This window comes from Phalacrocorax carbo, chromosome 27, assembly GCF_963921805.1.
Source record: "Phalacrocorax carbo chromosome 27, bPhaCar2.1, whole genome shotgun sequence".
Lineage (NCBI taxonomy): Eukaryota > Metazoa > Chordata > Aves > Suliformes > Phalacrocoracidae > Phalacrocorax > Phalacrocorax carbo.
The window spans coordinates 1,743,041-1,756,295 of NC_087539.1; the positions used below are offsets into that span (position 1 = coordinate 1,743,041).

The 13,255-nt window shown below is 67.8% G+C and overlaps 1 protein-coding gene across 6 annotated transcripts; it reads right to left on the reverse strand.

Annotated features, from left to right (window-relative positions):
• Window positions 1-1,590: 1,590 nt before the first annotated feature.
• On the reverse strand, window positions 1,591-11,425 carry TESPA1 (thymocyte expressed, positive selection associated 1). 6 transcript variants are annotated; one of them, XM_064474382.1, is made up of 14 exons: window positions 11,297-11,425; window positions 10,890-10,944; window positions 9,320-9,453; window positions 8,448-8,588; window positions 5,943-6,139; window positions 5,819-5,861; window positions 5,172-5,221; window positions 4,908-4,961; window positions 4,563-4,599; window positions 4,369-4,452; window positions 4,062-4,270; window positions 2,705-3,801; window positions 2,233-2,326; window positions 1,591-2,138 (listed from the first exon to the last, which is right to left on the reverse strand). In XM_064474382.1, exons 5-14 carry the CDS (start codon window positions 6,106-6,108, stop codon window positions 2,026-2,028), a joined length of 1,947 nt encoding a protein of 648 aa, XP_064330452.1. In that variant the 5' UTR covers window positions 6,109-6,139; window positions 8,448-8,588; window positions 9,320-9,453; window positions 10,890-10,944; window positions 11,297-11,425; the 3' UTR covers window positions 1,591-2,025. The 6 variants fall into 6 exon arrangements, with proteins under 6 accessions (XP_064330452.1, XP_064330454.1, XP_064330451.1 ...); XM_064474384.1 differs by lacking the exon at window positions 10,890-10,944 and having other exon boundaries at window positions 11,312-11,425; XM_064474381.1 differs by lacking the exon at window positions 10,890-10,944.
• Between the last annotated feature and the right edge of the window lie 1,830 nt (window positions 11,426-13,255).

Sequence of the window (13,255 nt, forward strand, 5' to 3'; positions counted from 1 at the left end):
ATTTTTCCTGCTCAGGTGGGGTCTCAGAAATTATAGGGCCTCTTTGCAAGAGCCCAGAGCTCAGAGAAGAGGACCCTTACCTGTTTGCACCCAAAAATCACCCTCCCTGGGCGCAGGCAGAGCCTTTGCTGCCTCTTGAGCAGAGACGGGACATAAACCCGCGGTATTTTCCATGCATTTCTCCTGCCCAGTGCCCGAGGGAGGATTTGTGCTGTGTACCCGGTTTCTCAGGCCACCCTGTTTGTTTTCAGTAAGGAGAGGAGAACCTCGGAGCACCCAGCTCTGCCCTGGGGTGGGATTCCAGGCCCTGGGATGCAGGATGCGGAGCCAAACCCCCTCCCCAGCCAGGCAGAGCCAGGGCTCCGGGAAGGTGCCTGGGGGTCACTGCCAGAGTTTGTAGGAGCCTCCAGGTTTGGGGGGGGTCCCTCACGGACCCCTCTGCAGAGACCGAGGAGGAGGATAAAGCGCAGCTCTGGGCGGCCCCGGCAGGTTGGGACCGTCCCCGCCATGGGACCCGCAGCGTGGCCAGGACGGGCTCTGGGAGCCAGCCTTGGTGCCCGAGGGGCCATGGGGCTAATCCAGGATAATCCCATCTTTGGCTGCTCTCCACGGGGAAGCCCTGGGGTTGGTTTATCCGCCAGCACTTTTCCAGTAACTCCAGCACCAGTGCCCTGGGGCTGGTGCCATCCCACGAGCAGAGGGTCATGGACCAGCGCTGCGGTGGGCAGCCGGGATGGGGACCGTGAGGGGAGGGGGGGGACCATGGGGGCTCCTCCCTGAGATCATGAGGCTCCGGCTGGGGGTGGCTTGTGACCCATCCCTGTCCCCTGGGTAGATCTGGAGGGGCCGGAGCAGAGCTGGACCCTGAATTTGTGACTTGCAGCCCCTTTGGGGGGAGCCCTATGAGATACTGCTGGGGTGCCCCCCCAGCACCCACCACACTCCACCACCTAGTCTGGGGCCATGCCCACACTCGGTGCCCACATCACCTGGGGCAAAAGCCACCAGCAAAGCTGCCCGTGCCCTGCCCGGGTGAGCAGCGGCAGCAGCAGCACAGGAGGGGTTAAGGAGCAGCTTGCGCGGACCCAGCATCATCTCAGTGTGGTTTCCTTCAGATGCCCAGATCGGGTGGAGGGGAAGAACAGCGAGCCAGAAAGATAAGGTGGCAGGAAGATGAAGAACAAGCCTAGAGCCATGAAGTACCCCGATAAGGAAACAGAAGGGAGGCTCAGCAGAAGCGAGAGAAGATGGAGAGTCCAAAAAAGTCCTGAGCAGCACCCACTGCTCTAGTCCTACCCCTGGGCTTGCACCCCACTCAGGGCATGTGTGTCTGTGGGGGGTACCACGGGTCCCCAGCCCTGCCGTGAGCCCTGGAGCAGGGGTGGGATGGGTCACGGGGTCTGTAAGGCAGGAACACCCCAGCCTTGGCGGCAGCCCCCCAGGGAAGACTGGGAGCTGAGCAGAGCCCCCCCAGCTCGGTCCCCTTTGGAGCACCAGGAGGGCTCATGCTGGGGGTCTCCACCCCAGAGGGGGTGGGCAGGGCCCAATCCCACCCCGCCACCATCTCCAGCAGGGACACAGGCACCATCATCCCTTTGGGAACTTTATTTCCAGCCTGCTGCTGGCTCTGCCCAGCAAACCCCCATCCTAGTGTTACAGGTGCTGCAGCACGGGCGGCCGACCGTGGCCAAAGCGCCAGCGACGTCCCCGAGAGCCCGGCACGGGGGAGAGGAGGCGTCCCCGGTGCAGCCGCGGCCCCAGAGCCCACGGGCTGGGCGGAGGGGGGACACGCGTGCCCCGAGGGGCGAAAGTCCTGAGTCAAAAGGTGTTCTGTGCCGAGCACCCACGCGTGCACCCACCCACCCACCCACACACACACACACACACACACACATGGTGCTCAGCCCTCGGCTGAGGGTGGTCTCCCTGTCCGAAAGGCGGTACAGTCCATGCGGCACCCAGCCGTGGCTCCTGCCGGTGCTGGGTCACCAGGGACCCAGGGACCCAGGTCCCTCTGCGGTGGCCTCAGGCCGCCTGGCCGGTGCCGTGGAGCCGGGCAGCGGGCGGCTGGCTGGGCACCGGCTCCTCCACGAAGCCGCTGCTGTCGGACTGCACGCTGCTGGCGTGCGGCATGAAGCCTGGGGGGGACACAGGGACACACACTGGCACCGAGCACCCGCTCGGATGGCAGCCCCTCTGCCCCCAGCAGGGTGGGAAAACCCTACGACTTACTTCTCCGGACCCCGACGGAGGGATGGAGGGAGCGGCTGGCTTCCTCGTGGGCATCACCATCATCGTCATCATCATCCTCGCTGGCACTCAGCACCTGCAGGCAGGACGCAGCAGGGCTGGGTGAGGAGCTGCACCAGGTGAGCGTGTCAGTGCACCCCCCTGCGTGTGTGCAAGGATGCTTGTGCATACACACGAGCCCACGCAGGCGTGCGTGCGTGCAGGAGCCGGCCATCCTGCCCGCGAGCCCAGCTCCCCCCTGCAAGAGGCTTCATTCGAAGCTCTAAATCATTCAAACCTTAAAAGCCTGAGAACGCTCTGGGGACATTTCCCACTCCACCTCCTTCCCACCCCATGCCAGCTCACATGGCATCACCCACCAGCCGAAGGGACACCCTGCGCTGCTGCCCCCCGCCTCCCAGCCCCCTCCTGCCCCCCACCCCTCTGCGCCCATCACCCGGGCATCACCTCTCACCTCCTCCATCTCGAAGGAGTCCACTGGCTCCTGCCAGCTGGGACGGTGGGGCAAGGGGCCCTTCCCAGGGGGCTGCAGCTCCGGTGCATCGCCCTGCTGCCACCTGGCATCCCTCAGGGAGCCCCCCCGGCACCGGCCCCTGCTCCGCCGAGGCCGGTGGCCTCCAGTTCTTGGTGTGTCAGAGCTGGGGGTATGTGCCCAAGCAGGGTCCAGGGGGTCGCACCCATGGGACCCTGATTTCCTTCTGGGGGAGGTCCCCCAGGGGCCGGAGCTGAAGCCTGAGTCCCCCTCGGATCCCATCCCCTCTGGGTGCTCTGGGGTGACCCACACCCGGCTGGCGTGGGGGGCCAGGGGATCTGGCATCGGGGACAAGGTGACATTCACAGCAGCGTCTGGCTGGTGCTCCTCCGTGCTGACCCATCCTGCTCCCACCGGGCACAGAGCACCCCCGGCCCCCCGGGCCGCCCCCGCGGGGCTCTCTCCGCTCCCCTGGCCATGGGGACAGGACCGCTCCGGGCATCCCCGCGCAGCCCCCGCCGGCGTCCCCACCGGGGCTGGCCTCAGGGTCGGCTCCCGCTCCCCTCCGCAGCGTGCCGGGGCATCCGCACCGCCATGCCGGGGACACGCGGGGACACCCCGCGCCAGCCGCACTGACGGCGGTGCCGGGGGACCCCGCTTCTCTCCCTGCCCGTCCTGCACCGTCCCCGCGCCCCCATCCCTTTCCCAGCCCTCGAGGACATCGGCCGGGTCGAACCGAAACCGGTCCTCCCGTGCCCGTTCCAGCACCTCCTGCACCACCTTCCCCAGGGCGCTGGGCTGGCTGGTGGGCACGGTGGGCGCCCGGCCGGCCCCCCGCGGGCTGTCCTCGTCCCGCGGGGACGTGTAGAGGCACATGGTGGACACAGCCTTCTTCAGGCGCTCCACGGGTGAGAGGGTGCTGGGCTGGGCAGGGGCGATGTGGATGTCGGGGATGTCGGGACAAGCCCAGGCGAAGCGGGTGGGGGAGATGCGCTGCACGGGGGTCCGCGAGACGTAGGAGTAGAGGCAGAAGAAAGCATCGGCTGTGGCGGCCAGAGCCTGGACCTGCTGGAAGCGACCTGAGGGACCGGGAGGAGGTGGGAGGGTCAGGGGGGCTGTGGGGTGACACACTCAGCGGGGCTGAGAGACGGGGCAGGGGGCTGCAGCGGGGGCAGGGGGGGGCTGGCTGTGTTTCCCCAGCTCACGCGTGGGGAAACCGAGTCACGGGAGCATCTTTCCCACCACCCCAAAGGAGCGAAGCCCAGCATGGTGGGTCCCACCCCACGTGTCAGTGTCTCCCCAGGCGGGGGGGGGGCTTGGGGACCGGGGTGTCACTCACTGGCCAGCATCAGGCAGGGGTCCTCCATCTCCATGCGCCGCACTTGGGCCTTGAGGAAGAGCTGGAAGTCGATGCCCTTGGCACGGGAGGGAGACGAGAAGAAGCGCGCGGGGATGCGGGCGACGGCCTCCGGCTCGCTCTGCACAAAGCCCAGGTTGTAGAGGATCTCCTCGGCATCCGCCTGCCACCACTCCAGGACCTCGGAGATGCTGCGGGGTGGGGGGCAGCCGCGGCTCAGCCCCACGGGGACCGGTCTCACGAGGGGGTGACCCAACACCCTGTCCAGAGACCACCCCCCAGCTCCTACCTGGAGCTGGTCTTGGTGGTGAGGCTGGAGAGGGCACTGGATGCCATGCTGTGCCCCAGGTTAAGGTGCTTGTCCTGCGGAGCTCTGCGGCGGGGAGGGGGACGGGGCTGAGCGAAGGGGATGCTGCCAGAGGGGTGCACGGGTACGGTGCCCCCAGCCCCCCCCACAGCCTTCCCCAGGATCCCAAACCTCACCTGCCCATGGCCTTGTCACTCCCTGGTAGCAGAAGAGCTGGGAAGAGGGAGCAGAGAAGCAGCAGGGAGTGAGACGGGGTGTTTTGGGGACAGATCCCACACTCGCCACGCTGGGAGATTGTCCTTCCCAGTGGCCACGGCCTGGAGCCCGGAGGGACTCAGGGCCTGGGGGCATCCCAGTCCCACCAAAACCCTCCTGGAGGAAAAGCTACCGATGGTGGCTGTCCCCCTGGGTCTGCTCCTGCCTGTCCCCAGCCCCCCTGCCTCTGTCGGGGCAGCCGTGCCCATGGGGTGACAGTGACACCTCAGGAGGGGACACCCCAGCCCGCCGGGGGTGGCTGGTACCTTCAGCTCCCAGGGTCAGGTCATCCTCGAAGCTGGTCCCGTTGCTCCCGCACCCTGAGAGAGAGCAAAGCCTTGCAAGGCGCGGGGAGACACCAGAGCTGGGGACTGATCCGGCCACCGCGCAGCAGCGTTGGGCAGCGGGGACCTCCCTGCCCATCACCCTGCGCCTCAAGCACAGCCCACGGGGCTGGGTGGGCTTTGGGGTCGTGCAGGGACCACCAGCCTCAGCACCCCAGGACCCCCACGGGGTCAGAGCCGACGTACCATAGGGGCCCAGCAAGCCCAGCTCCTCTGGTGGGACCTCCACCGATGACCTGCACCAGAGCAAAACCCCGGTTACAGCCCCCCGGTCCCCATCCCGGGGGGCCGGAGGTGGGATGGGAGACCTGAGCACGGTGGGACGGGCGGTGGGGACGGGGACACAGATGATGGAGGCAGGGTGAGAGCTGGGAGACGGTGCCTGGGCTTGCACGTGAGTGCACCATGGTGGGATGCTCAGGAGGGGGGGGGTCCCATCAGCAGACCCCCAATCCCAGGGGACCCCAGACCCCTTGGAGACCCTGGCACTGTAGAGGGGGAGGATGCCACCACCCTGCTGCCCCAGCCCGGCCAGGGATTTCCTGGAGGCACCCGTGTGATGACGGGTGTGGGACCGGCACCCCACGCCGGTGGTCCCAGCGTGCGGCAGAGCTGTGGCCGGGTGCCACCCGTGCTTCCTGCACAGGGGCGAGCAGGGAGAGGGGGGACCCGCCGCCATCCCACCGGCACCCACACCCCCGCTCGGGTGCAGCTCCCAGGAAGGGCCCAGCATGAGCATCGTCCCACCGCCCTCACCGTCCCCATAATGACACCGAGATCCCCGTGGGAATGATGTCGGGGCAGAGGCACCCCGCAGCTGCCCCCCAGCTCACCCACACTCCTGCAGCCACGTCTCTATCTTGCTGGAGGTGCTTCCTGGGGGGGGACAGAAACACCCGTGAGATGACCCAGCACGTAGGGACCCCCACCCCGTGTGCACCCCGGGGTCCCCCAAACCTTCGAGGAAGACGTCGTCCAGGTGGGGCGGCTGCAGCTCGGGGACGTCCTGCATGGCGGCGGCCGCCTCCTCCTCCACCACGGTGGTCCTCCAGCACCGGCTCTGCCTGGCCCACGCGCGCCGCTTCTCCCATGAGGAGGGGCTCAGCACCGACGTGCCTTCCATGGCCACAGCGCCGGGCGGGCCGGGGGTCTCCCTGCGGGGACAGGAGAGCCGTGAAGATGGGGCGGGGGGTGTCCCCTCCCCCTCCTGCCCATGGGGTGGGACCATTGGGTGCTCCACGGGCAGGTGCAGGGTGGGCTCTGGGGATCCCAGGCATGCCCGATGGGCACCCACTGCACTCAGGGCCTGGAGGGGGACAGGGACGGAGCTGCCGGAGCGAAGGGAAGAGCTGCCGGGGCCGAGATAAGGCGTGCAGGGCTGCACCATGGCTGGGCACCCTCCAGGGCAGAGGATGCACGTCCCAGAGCCTGGACTTTCCCTGCTGGGGAATGGGCACCTCTCTCCGCCAGCTCCCGCAGGGAGGTGATTGCCAACCCCCCTCCTACGGCCCCTGAGCGAAGCCGGGCACTGTGTCACCGGGGATTCCCTTGTTCCCGAAGGACCTGATGGACCCCAGGCTCCCAGCACCCAGCTCCTGCACGCTTCCATGGCACCCATTGAGGACACCTGGTCCCTCACGCTCTGCCCTCCCCAGGACAGGTCCTGGCTGGGGACAAGGACCCCCCCCCAGCCCGGGCAGACCCCCACAGCACCCTTGCAGCCACAGGTTTCCCGAGCCATCCGCCTGCTCCGGCTTAAGCACTGCTGGAATGGGAACATCCCGGTCCAGCCATCACCCGAGCACTGCTGGAGAGGGAACGTCCCAGTCCAGCCACCTCCCGCAGCACCAGCATCCCAGCCCAGCCGTCACCATCCCAGCCCATCCGTCACCATCCCATCCCAGCCCTCACCAGCCCAGCCCAGCCGTCACCAGCCCATCCCAGCCATCACCAGCCCATCCCAGCCGTCACCATCCCAGCCCATCCGTCACCATCCCATCCCAGCCGTCACCATCCCATCCCAGCCGTCACCAGCCCATCCCAGCCGTCACCATCCCAGCCCATCCGTCACCATCCCATCCCAGCCGTCACCATCCCATCCCAGCCGTCACCATCCCAGTCCAGCCGTCACCACCCCATCCCAGCCGTCACCATCCCAGCCCAGCTGTCACTATCCCAGCCCAGCCGTCACCAGCCCATCCCAGCCGTCACCATCCCAGTCCAGCCGTCACCATCCCATCCCAGCCGTCACCATCCCAGCCATCACCATCCCAGTCCAGCTGTCACTATCCCAGCCCAGCCGTCACCATCCCATCCCAGCCGTCACCATCCCAGTCCAGCCGTCACCATCCCATCCCAGCCGTCACCAGCCCAGCCCAGCCGTCACCATCCCAGCCATCACCATCCCAGTCCAGCTGTCACTATCCCAGCCCAGCCGTCACCATCCCATCCCAGCCGTCACCATCCCATCCCAGCCGTCACCAGCCCAGCCCAGCCGTCACCATCCCAGCCATCACCATCCCAGTCCAGCTGTCACTATCCCAGCCCAGCCGTCACCATCCCAGCCATCACCATCCCAGCCCAGCCGTCACCATCCCAGTCCAGCCGTCACCAGCCCAGCCCAGCCGTCACCATCCCAGCCGTGGGAGGGGGCTCGCTTTGCAGAGCCGCGGCGGTGCCGGCCCCTCACGCCCAAGGCATCCCCCCACGCCACGGCGCCATGCCGCAGCCGCGCCGAAAGTCCCCGGCGGAGGGAGGGCACCTTGTCACCATTTCCCCATTTCACCTCTTGCCGGCCAGGCTGTGGGACGGGGTGAAGCCCCAGGCAGGACCCCGCAGCACCTGCCTGGGCCCCCCCGGCCCCCCGTGATGCTCAGGGCTGGGACGTCACCTCCGGGCACTGGGCTGGGGGCGCTGGGGGCGGTCAGGGAGCAGCGGACCCATAGCCAAGCTCTTCAGAGGCCACATCCAGCCCGCCCAGGGCACGTGGTGGGGTGCTCTGCCCATTGCAGCCCCCTGGGACCCCCAGGAGATGCTAGGGCTGCCCCGTGTGAGTGTTAACGGCCCCCCAGACCCCCTGGGCTGACCCAGCCCCGGGGGCAAAGGGGCTTCGCAGAGCCCAGCAAGGGGCTGCGGCACACAGGACCGTGGATGGGGGGACCAAGCCAGGGCTTGTTTGTCCTGCCACATCCCGGAGCATCCCAGCCCCATCCCCTGCTGCCCCCTCAGCCCCCCACTCCGCTCCCCAGCCCTTCGCTGCCACAGAAGAGTTTTCCCTTTGCTCTGGGAAGGGGAATTGCCTCTCCCGGATGCCCAGAGTTCCCATCGCCCCCACGGCCCCATCGCCTCCCCCACAAACGTGGGTCCATCCACCACCTGCTCTTCCGCCCTCCATCCCACCCCCTGCAGCCCCTCCTGGAGCAAAACCACCCCCAAACCCCTCCGTGTGGCTCCGGCACTCACCGGCACGGGGGGCAGCCGGGCAGCCCCACCGAGAGCTGCCTATGTCTGGCGAGGGACCATCAGCCGTGGCGTCCCGTCGCCCCACCGCCGTGCCCGGCCCCCCGGCGGCATCTGTCGTCAGCAAGGAGGGAGGAAACTCATCTGTTTTGAAGAGGAAATTAAAAAAATCAACAGCGAAACCTCAAACGTTGACCCACATCCGCTACCACAATGGGAAAAACTTAATGAGCTGCTGACGTGGGCGAGGGTGGCTAATAATAGTCCGGGCACCAACCGAGCCACCCAAGTCGCCCTTGCCATGGGTGAGAGAGCGCCCACCTGCTGGAGGGGTCCCCTGCACCCAGCCTGCTCCGAGGGTGGCTGTGACACCCCAACGGCGGGTCCCGAGGCCCCAGCGTCTCCTCGGAGGCTGGCGCCATGTCCGCAAACAGCACGAGGTGCCGGGTGGCTGTGCAAGAAGGGATGCGAGGAGGAGGAGGAGGAGGGTGCTTCGCTTCGCACCCCGCAGCGTCCGGCTCCATCCCAGCAGAGCTTTCCGTGCCAAGCTGCCGATGCCACCGCGCCGATAAGGGAGCGCTGGACGGGCGCGCGGCACGCGGGGCTTATCGCCGGCGAGCCAGGCGGGTCCCGCGCAGCCCCGATAACGGGGGGCGAGCCGGGCTGGGGTGGCTCTTGGGGTGACCGATGAAGCCACCCCAGGCTCAAAGGATGGCAAGGGGGTGATGGAGATGGTTTTCCCTGTGGGTTATTTGCCAAGCTGGGGCAGCGTCTTCAATCCCACCCTCCAGCATCTCCTCCAGCACCGGGATAAAAGCACCTGGTGACGAGGACGGCCTCAGCGAGGACATCCCCGATGCGGGGACAGCACCTACCTCCCGCGGGGACATCACGGCCACCGAGGCGACATCCCTCGTCCCTCATCTGTGCCTCTGGGTCCCCGGCACAAGCCATGATCCCATTCAAAAAGACAAGGAAGCCCCCGGCATGGCGCTGGCTGGGAATGGCGCTGCCCGTGGGAGGGATATTTTTAGACCGTGAGCGTTTGTGGATAAAGACCTGAAATAACTGTGTCTTCAGCCTGCCTGGGGTGTTGGGGGCGGGGGGTGGGTGACCTGGGAGTCACCTGCAAAGGACGGGCTCAGCATCGCCCCTCGCCTGGCTCTGCTCTGGGGTGGGAGCGGGAAAAACAGCCTTGTTCTGCTCCCCGGATGCATCCAGCACCCGCAAAACCCTGCAGGGATGCTCGGGGGGGGGTCCATGGGCCCCGAGGGCCAGGGGACGTTGCGTTTGGTGGCCGAGGAGATGCCACCAGGGTGCAAATATTGATATTTCTGGCCCTGACAGCAGCCGGGGGGGGGGACTCCCAGTTTAACCACGATCCTGGGGCAAAGCGTTGCCCCCCCATGTTTCACAAGCATCGCTGTCCTCAAGCCCACTCCCATCACGTTTCACTCTCAGCTGTGCACACCCAGCATCACCACGCCGGGTTCCCGACCCCGAGCAGGAGCCGGGCCGGGGTCCGTCCTCCATCGCTCCCGGTTATTCCCCTCTCCAAAGGCTTCCTCCCGGTGCCTGCGCGGCTCTGAAGATGCTTTTACCTCCCCCCCCCAGCCCCAAACCCTTTTTTTCCCGCCGGCAGAAGCAGCGCCCGCCGCAGGGAGCCAGGATGGGGCCCTGGTTGGATTGAAGCCGGGAAGGGTTTTCCCATAAAAACCCAGCACGGAGCGAAATGGCCGAGGGCAGAGCAAGGGTGAGCTGAGGGGTGCGCAGCGATGGGGACCCCCCCCAATGCTCACCAGCCATGGGGGTCTCTGGGGAGCAGGGGGACCCCTATCCATGGGAACAGGGACCCCAAAGGCAACGCAGTTGCCCCTCGGGGTTGAGGAGGGGGTCAGCAGCCGCACGGAGCATCTCTGTGGGGAGGGACCCAGGACCGGGCAGGATTAAACCCCAGGAGCAGGGACAGCCCATGGGGGGGGTCACCAAGTGCAGCCGGAGGAGTGGGGGGCTGGGGGCCGCTGGTGCGGGGGGGCTGGGGGGGGGGGGCACGGCCGCACGAAGCAGCTTTTCAGCGAGTGCTTTTTGCATCAATAATTAACGGCGGCTGCATCACGTCGGAGCGGGACACCGGGACGCAGCCGTGGGGAGCTGCCAGGATCGGGGGGTGGGGGGTCAAGGGGGGATTTGGGTGGTCCCGCTGCCTTTTCACCCCCTGGGCCAAGCCGGGAAGCACCCCCACTCTGCCAGCAGCATCCTTGGCCGGACCCCCAGCACGCTGCGGCCAGACGCTGCCTCCAGCATCCCTTTCCCGCGCTGCCCTGGCCGTCCCCCCACCATGGGGACCCCCCAGCACCCGCTCCGTGCCCAGCGGGGGGGGGTACAGCCGGGGCACCCAGGGGATCAGGCAGCCCCCGCCGCCGCCCACCGCCCCTCCTGCCTGACCTAGATAGCGAATTCCTCCTGCCAGATCCCGGCAGCAGCCGCCCAGGCCTCCCGCCTGCATGAATAAGTGATGGGACACGCATTTATGGCTGCTGCGGCGGGGTCCCCCCGGCCCCCCCCCAGCCCCCGGGGCTCTCCCCTCCCTGCCCCAAGTTGCGGGGGCTTTGTTGGGGGGGGTGGGGGTGTGCATGGGATATGGGGGGGGCGCATCGCACCTGGGGGGTGCAGCCCTGTGCAGGAGGCCCGGGGCGTGGGGAAATGGGTAGGGAGACCCTGCAGACACCCCCCCACCCACAGACACCCCACCCCGCAGACCCCCCACCCTGTGCCCCCCCCCCCCCCCGGGATGGTGCTCACCCCCACCCCGCCCCTAAATCATTAATCCTCTTTTTTTCAGGCGTCCCCACCAGCTCGCTGCTCACAGCATCCACAGCCCTGCGATGCCCAGGCCCCGGCGGCCGCCACGTCCGTCTGTCCATCCATCCGTCCGTCTGCCCTGGCCACCAGCACAGGCCTGACCCATGTCCCCTCCCGGGCCATCAGGGCCAAGCCACCACCACCATGCCGGGACCCCCCCTCAGACACAGCCGGCTGGTGGCCAACACCACACCGGGACCCCCCCCCCCCGCCTTGTCCTGCAATTAACGGCCTCGTTAGGACAGACAGACGGACAAGGGGGTGCAAGCTGGCCGCTGTGGCGGGGGGACGGTCCCCAGGAGCGAGGCCGAGCGCAGGCGATCTATGCGGGAGCCGCCCCGTGACCAAACGGGCGCTGCCGGACTTTGCCCGCGCCCTGCCTGCACCCGCCGGGGCGTCCCGGGGGAGAGACCCCATGGCGGGGGGCGCCCCTGCCCCTGTCGCCCCCCCGGCCCCGGGAGGTGCCTGTGCCATGGCCTGGCCGGGCGCTGACCTGTGTGCACGCGTGGGGTGTGGGGTGCACGCGTGGGGGCGTAGGGGGCCACGTGTGTGGTGTGGGGTGTACACACGGGGGTGCATGTGTGTGGTGTGGGGGTGCACGCGTGGGGGCGTAGGGGGCCACGTGTAGGGGCGTGGGGTGCACGTGTGGGGCTGCACGTGTTGGGGCGTGGGGGCGCACGCGTGGGGGCGTAGGGGGCCACGTGTGTGGTGTGGGGTGCACGCGTGGGGGTGCCTGTGTGTGGTGTGGGGGTGCACGCGTGGGGGCGTAGGGGGCCACGTGTGTGGTGTGGGGTGTACACATGGGGGTGCCTGTGTGTGGTGTGGGGGTGCACGCATGGGGGATGTAGGGGGCCACGTGTGGGGACATGGTGTGCAAGCGTGGGGTGCACGTGTGGGGCTGCACACGTCAGGGGGTGGGGGGCCATATGTGGGGGTGCACGTGTGGGGTGCGGGGGTACATGCGTGGGGGCATAGGGGACTGCGTGTAGGGGTGTGGGGTGCATGTGTGGGGCTGCACATGTCGGGGTGTGGGGGTACACATGTGGGGGTTCACGTGTGGGGTGTGGGGGTGCGCACGTGGGGGTGCATGTATGGGGTGTGGGGGTGCATGTGTAGGGCATAGGGGGCCACGTGTAGGGCGGTGGGGTGCACGTGTGGGGCTGCACGTGTCAGGGCATGGGGTGCACGTGTGGGGGTGCGCACGTGGGGGTGCGGGGACATGGGGGTGCACGCGTGGGGGTGCTCACATGGGGGTGTCCACCCACGCACCCCCACGTGCCCCTGCCTGTGCGTGACGGGGCGCGCCTGTGCGTGCACACACGTGTCTCTCGTCATGTGTGAGTGTGTCCGAGTGCGCACCTGTCTGTCAGCGTCTGTCCCTGTGTCCGTCTGTCCTGGTGTCCGTCTGTGTCTGACTGTCCCACTGGTTGTGTGCCTGTCCCTGCGGGTGTCCCCACGTGTCACCGCGTCCTGAGGCCCGTGTCCGGGTGTGTGTCCTGGTGTCGTGTCAGTCCACGTGTGTGCCTGTCTGTGTGTCAGCCCTGCGTCCGTGTGTCACCCATGTGTCTGTCCCAGCGTCCATTTGTCCATGTGCTCCATGCCCTAGTGTCTGTCCTGGTGTCCGTCCCACTGTCCCTCTGTCTGTCCCAGGGCCTGTCTCTGGGGTCTGTCCTTGTGTCCCAGGGTCTGTCTGCATGTCCATCCTTGCGTCCCAGTGTCTGTCCCAGTGTCCCAGGGCCTGTCCGTGTGTCCATCCTTGTGCCCACGTGTCTGTCCCTGTGTCCAGGCTCTGTCCGCGTGTCCGTCCTTGTGCCCGTGCGTCTGTCCCAGTGCGCTGGCGCATGGTCCCAGTGTCCATCCCTGTGTCCCTGCGTCTGTCCCGGCGGGTCCCACCGTCTGTCCGTCCGTGTGCGCTGCGGGCGGGGCCCGGGGCGGGGCGCGGGTGGGCG

Coding starts and splice junctions, on each gene's coding strand:
- TESPA1 (XM_064474384.1), bottom strand. CDS start 6,108: ATGGAAGGCACGTCGGTGCTGAGCCCCTCCTCATGGGAGAAGCGGCGC. Junction 5,862..5,942: donor GGACGACGTCTTCCTCGAAG/GTTTGGGGGACC, acceptor GTCCCCCCCCAG/GAAGCACCTCCAGCAAGATA. Junction 4,600..4,907: donor CCTGACCCTGGGAGCTGAAG/GTACCAGCCACC, acceptor CCCTCTTCCCAG/CTCTTCTGCTACCAGGGAGT.